Source organism: Gadus chalcogrammus, chromosome 15 (assembly GCF_026213295.1).
Source record: "Gadus chalcogrammus isolate NIFS_2021 chromosome 15, NIFS_Gcha_1.0, whole genome shotgun sequence".
NCBI classification, from domain to species: Eukaryota; Metazoa; Chordata; class Actinopteri; order Gadiformes; family Gadidae; genus Gadus; species Gadus chalcogrammus.
The window spans coordinates 6,196,840-6,202,788 of record NC_079426.1 but is presented as its reverse complement, the minus strand read 5'-3'; the positions used below and the strand labels follow the sequence as shown (position 1 = coordinate 6,202,788).

General features: G+C 44.0%; 2 protein-coding genes across 2 annotated transcripts in view; one reads left to right on the top strand and one right to left on the bottom strand.

The window, feature by feature from the left end:
- Window positions 1-574: 574 nt before the first annotated feature.
- Window positions 575-2,810, top strand: mrpl2 (mitochondrial ribosomal protein L2). The gene is made up of 8 exons (XM_056608822.1): window positions 575-652; window positions 966-1,058; window positions 1,137-1,326; window positions 1,448-1,589; window positions 1,745-1,860; window positions 2,002-2,112; window positions 2,214-2,287; window positions 2,467-2,810. Exons 2-8 carry the CDS (start codon window positions 987-989, stop codon window positions 2,674-2,676), a joined length of 915 nt encoding a protein of 304 aa, XP_056464797.1. The 5' UTR covers window positions 575-652; window positions 966-986; the 3' UTR covers window positions 2,677-2,810.
- Window positions 2,344-5,949, bottom strand: part of LOC130404177 (phosphofurin acidic cluster sorting protein 2-like) — a 51,268-nt gene continuing 47,662 nt past the window's right edge. Inside the window, exon 24 of the mRNA XM_056608821.1 lies at window positions 2,344-5,887. Coding sequence (XP_056464796.1) covers window positions 5,772-5,887 — 116 coding nt within the window. The 3' untranslated portion in view covers window positions 2,344-5,771. The remainder of the gene's footprint in view (window positions 5,888-5,949) is intronic.

Here is a 5,949-nt window from a genome sequence, read left to right as displayed (position 1 = left end):
CTAGGTGACGTCATTTCGTATCGTCATGTCGTGTTTTTAAATTGATGAGTCCCGACATTGGTTTAATACGTCCACAGGGCGACACTTCATGATGCAACTTCCACGAGACTGTGGTGGCTCTTTAACTTTTTTTATAATTATTTTTTAAATCAATTTTTAATTGTAATTAAAAAGATAGATTCTTTTTTTATTATTCTGATGTTATGCCAACACATGGCCGTTAAAATGCTCGTATCTGAGGTCAATTGCTGCCTCTTCCTTCCTAACTCTCCTTTGAAATATGTTTTTGTTTATTGATGGTTTGTGTGCTTGTGTGTGTTTATGACAGTGATGCAATGGTTTGTTCTGTAGCCGGTGGAGAGGCACTGTCGCCCCCTAGAGGCCAAAGGGGCGAGAGGAGTCTGAATCGCTGTGAAGTAAACAATACACTTCAATAAATAACAATTATTTATTTATTATAATTATTATATATGTCATTATAATCCTAAATAAAAATCTACAAAACATGTGTTTTAACGGTTAAAAAGATTAATAAAAATAAATAAACAGCCTTTACGCGACGCCAATCCATCTACGTCATCATTCTACGACAGTCGGGCATGCCAGTTATTGAAGGACAAGCAGCGCTTACCGAGGATGAGACTCTTTTAAGGTTGGTCAAATATTCCTTCTTTATCTATGGCATGGTCACCCTTTTATCCGAGTGTGTTGGAACAACGTGTGTATGTAAGAAGAGTATGTTCCCGTTGTGTTTTCCTATCTAACACCCCAAATATACTGTCTCGCAACCCATGCTATTTCAACTGTGTGTCCTGAATCCTATGCAACCTAGCAAATAGGATGGAGACATCTGTAGGCATCTTTGAGAAAGATACAACTTGCTTAATGTCTTCAAGCCGGCCTGTAGTTGTCTTGACACCTTATTGTATGCACACTACCAATACTGTTTACCTTCTGTCCCACAGTCTTGTGTGCAGGAAACAGCCATGGCTCTATCGTGTCTAAGTCGGGCTCTGCGCAGTCTGTCTCTTTCACAGACACCTCTGTTGTCATCGCAGGTACATAATACGTGGATTGCAAATCATGTTTCTTTGGCATATGCAACCATCTGGATTTAATCGCTTACTTTTTCACAGACACTGGCTAAAGTGATACCTGACGTCCAACTTACGTTACCAGCGCTGAGCCACAGTACTAATTTACAACTATGCAGAGGATTTTTAACAACTGCGTCTTTAGACCAGAACCAGACGAAATGGAAACAGCGGGATAAGTACACCATCAAGCCCATTGGAATGAAAAAGACCGGAGGCAGAGATCACACAGGTGAAGAAGACCATGGTGGAAATATAGCATAAACAATCTCACAAATGTATTTTATAGCATTAGAGTTGTGTTTGTCTTCTCCAGTGTAACACAAAGTATTTTAACTTCCCCTGTTGCACAGGCAAGGTGCGGACACATGGTATTGGTGGGGGCCACAAGCAGAGGTACCGCTGGGTTGACTTCCAGCGCCTGCGCTTTGAAGAGGGAAAGGAGGACCAGGCCTTTGACGAGAAAGTTGTAGAAGTGCGCTATGATCCATGCAGGTAAGGAACGACTGGTTCACTGAAAGTCTAGTTTTGGGTTTGTGAGTATACTTGTTATTGCTGTTGTTGTCACAGACCTATTTCAACGACACCACAGCTCCCTTTTTGTATGGATGACCTCATTCATCTGGTCAATCATGTCTTTCTCTGAAAAGGTCTGCAGACATTGCCCTGGTGGCAGGGGGCAGCAGGAAGAGGTGGCTCATCGCTACGGAGAACATGCAGGTCGGAGACCTCATCAAAACCTCCGGAGTCATCGGACGAATGGCAGGTCAGGGTTCAGCCTTCTCCATGGCCCGCATGTTGGATCAGAGTTACACTGTGTACAATTAGGCCTGTTCTTCAAATGTTGACTGGTAGGAAGGTATTTTGATCATTGACTTTATCTGCAATTCTATCTCACCACCTCCAGTCTCCGCCAACGAGGGCGATTCATACCCGCTCGGCGCACTTCCTGTGGGCACTCTGGTGAACAACTTGGAGTTACGACCGGGGTCGGGATCAGTTTATATTCGTGCTGCAGGTAATATAATCGTGTTCCCATCCCTTTCATATTTTAAATGCTGTAATTTAATCTGATACCTAACGAAAGCTAACATTTTGTGTTTTTGTTTATTTCTTCAGGCACCAGCGGAGTCCTGCTGCGTAAGGTCAACGGGACGGCCATCGTCCAGCTCCCCTCCAAACAGCAGGTCCAGGTGAGCGTTGTTAAACCGCCAGAGAGGACGTTAGCGTCACATGGCCCCCGACTCTCCTTATCCTCTTGTTCAGAGTTCACCCTAGACTCTGCATTATTTTAAGTCGCTTTGGACAAAAGCGTCTGCTCAAGGCCCTAAATGTAAATGTTCCAACGCTAAACCCCCGCTTTGGCGCTCAGGTGGCGGAGACCTGCATGGTGACGGTGGGTCGCGTCTCCAACGTGGACCACAACAAGAGGATCATCGGCAAGGCGGGCCGCAACCGCTGGCTGGGCATCCGGCCGTCCAGCGGCCTGTGGAAGAGGAAGGGCGGCTGGGCCGGGCGCAAGATCAAACCGCTGCCGCCCATGAAGAGCTACGTCAACCTGCCCTCCATTTCAGCCGCTTGAGCACAGGGCTCTGACTTCGCTCTCGCTGTGTGTGACTGAGAAGTGTCTTTGTATCTATTAAGCAATTACGCCACAATAAAAGTGGAAAACCACGTGTTTGACTCTGGAAATGAAAACCCCAAATGCTGGTTGTACAGAAGATTAAAAACTTTATTTTAACACAAATGCTTGTGACAGCATGGAAAGAAACAAAACCATATAAAAAAATCCAAAACGTATTTACAACTATAGTAAAACATGCAAAGAGTAACCCATATTTTCTTAGTGGTAAATTTAAAAATACTGTCATGTCATTTAAAATAGGGTTTGTGCAAAGACACTTGGGTGGCATTTCAAATCCCAGGATCAATGAGGTGGCGCTTGGCAGGCTATGGAGTAGGACCACTTAAGGGGAAAATGATGCATAAGTTATGTTGAAAGTTTGCTTACTGCAGTGCTTTAAGTTTGGTGAAAAAGTTGCTGTAAAAGCCGAAAAGCCAACTCACTGATCCATTCCTGTAAAACACCCCCATGCTACCTTTTTAAATCTAGGGTAAAATGTAACGGAGGTCATTGAAATACACCTGTATGCTCTCTTTATGACGTTTTAAAGGGCCATCTCTTTTACAGCCTTCTCCGGCCCTGGCTAGCACATCACAGCACAGGGCTTACGAATGGACACTGGCCGGGTCATCTCTGGAGAATTTAGCGAATAGGTATTAAAGTAGAGAAATGGAACAGCTCGAGTGTACAGTCACAGGGAGACATGTGCCGGTAGATGTTGAATAAGAGTTACTTTTAACATCAAGTAGCAAAGACGAAAGCGCAAAAGAAAAAAAAATACTTGTCAGACTTGGAGGCGCTCTATCCCGTCATGAACGCTGAGCCCCGGTTATAGAGGGCTCTTGTTGCACTCGGATAAAGAAATGCCTTCTGGTGACGGAAAGGTAGTGGTTTATAATTCAGACATAGCCTCCAACGACCTCCGAGCCCAAGTGTGTTCTGAATGGAGCTGAACGGTGGATTCAACCACAAAAAGTGCATTACCCAGTGGGCGAGAAATTTACAAGAAATTACACATTGGACTAGTGTTTGCATTTTAGAAATCAAACAATTATTGAAATACATTTGGCCTCCAGAAGAAATAAAGGTTAATTATTTGTGCTTTAAATTTAGTAGGAGGGGGGGGAATTTGCAATTCACAATAGTACATCTTCTATAGTTTATATACAATACTATAAAAGACAGCTTGTTTAAGCTCGAAAGTCTTCACTTTATATAAAAAGCAACAACAGGTAATTCATCACCAAGAAGGCCCTTTTTTGCTATCTCTCAAAGGTTTCCTATTGCAAATAGTTCACATAATTAACACACTTCAGGGAGTACCATAAAATATTTAGCACACCTACACAGACACACATAGGCAGTGACTTAAACCCTCTGCTCATCCCATCGCGTCGTGCGTCGCACGGCTGCCAACGCACGTTAAAGTCAGACTTCCAAAAAGTCCAAAACAAAACATTTCTTAGTATAGGCATATTCAACACTGAGTGGGTAACTTGTCTTAACGACATAACATTTAACATTTTTTTGCACTACTTCCATATCAAGCCACATAGGGATTATTATATTTTGATGTTCTCGTTTAGCATTTGAACACTTAAAAGATGTAAGAAGTCGCAATTTTTTATTTGGACCAATATGAGCCACTTCGCTGAAGCAAACAAAGATTTAGGGAAACGCCATACTTTAAGCGGATTCCTGCAGGGACGAGACCAAGCCGTGTAGTGTATATTCAAAAGCGCTAAACCAACTGGATTTTGGCACATCACCACATATCTACTCAAGAAGTCCCGAACCAGGACATCCACAAAGAGGGGTTTCCAAGTGATGCTAATGAGAGCCGACGCATCTTCTAAACACAACACACAAACATGTGGTTAGGAACCCCAAGTTACCCCTTACAAACAGGGGCAGGCCGGATGTCAACACAAGGGGAATCAGTGAACTCTAACCCCAAAAACAAAAACCTTCAAACCGAACATGACATGTCAGAACAAAAGGGATTCTTACATTTGGCATTCAGCTGTAAGAGTTGGACTATGTGGTTCATCAGATCAACCCTGCTTCGACTAGACCAGCTGTCCTGTTCCCAATCAAGTCCAGACACCACCAACATGAGCGTTGCTTAAATAGATGAACAAAGCACTGAGCTAATGCACTGTATATATGTGGTACAAATGCGTTATAGCTACATTCATAATAGCTACCATCTAGAATACAAATACTTCAATTGTTATCGTTTTGCTTGTTAGGTAAACAGGATGCTTCAAAGCAACAAGGCAGAAAGAAATAAACAGTGTAGTATGTTTGTCGCTATAAAATCTTTTTTTTTTCCTTTTTTTTTTTTTTGCTTTAGTGTGAAAAATTATATTAGAAACCAGAACACTGAGTTAATTAGAAGGGAAAGGATTCCATCTAGATTCACAGCAATATTCCAACCGTCAATAAACATACACAAACACAATCTCCAGCAATCTCATATGCACCACTGCACATCACTGTCACACGCCTCCGTTTTGTAGAGTAACAATAGCACGAGAATTTCACAGAAATAATAAAATGTTAACATAAACAAAGTGCAAACACAGCTGCCGTCAAATCGAAATGTGGCGATTCTCTCAGACCTCAAAATAGTTTCCCAAGGTGGCAGCACAAATCTTACAAAATAGATACTTGTTCTTTTTCTCTCTCGCTCTCCCTTTCTCTCTCGCTCTCTCATTTCTTTGTAGTGTGTAAATATACAAAAACGAAAAAACCGGCAACAACCTCAACAACATCAACATTGAAAGTTTAAACGCAGCAACTCAACGACATGGAACTTGCTGGCGGGCTGAGCGCGCGCGTTGGGGGCGGTGGGGGTGTGTGTGAGCCAGTTAAGGTTTCCACAGGAAAACTAGAGCGGCCAGGACAACTGGGGGGGGGGGGGGGGGGGGGGGGGGGACGCTTCACCCCCAGCCCCCGGGAGCTCTTCCAGGGGGGACACAAGTGCAGAGGAGGGTCCGGCGTGGTCGGGAGGGACAAGGGCCGGGGGGCGATGGGGGGGCGGCCCGGGGTCACATGGGCTTGGTGTAGCCGAAGATGCCCACGGGGAAGTGCTTGACGTGGGTGGGCCACTGGGCGGCCAGCTGGAAGAACTTGACGTCGTTCCACTCCACGCCGTCGATAGAAACTGCACGGAGGAAATTAACGTTGGGTCGGTTATATGACACAGGGTTAAATAGGTTGGGACTC

Bases quoted from the DNA above. Each gene is read 5' to 3' on its own strand.
- mrpl2 (XM_056608822.1), top strand. From the start codon at position 987: ATGGCTCTATCGTGTCTAAGTCGGGCTCTGCGCAGTCTGTCTCTTTCA. The intron at 1,327-1,447 runs GTGAAGAAGACC...CCTGTTGCACAG, and splicing joins CGGAGGCAGAGATCACACAG to GCAAGGTGCGGACACATGGT. The intron at 1,590-1,744 runs GTAAGGAACGAC...TTCTCTGAAAAG, and splicing joins GTGCGCTATGATCCATGCAG to GTCTGCAGACATTGCCCTGG.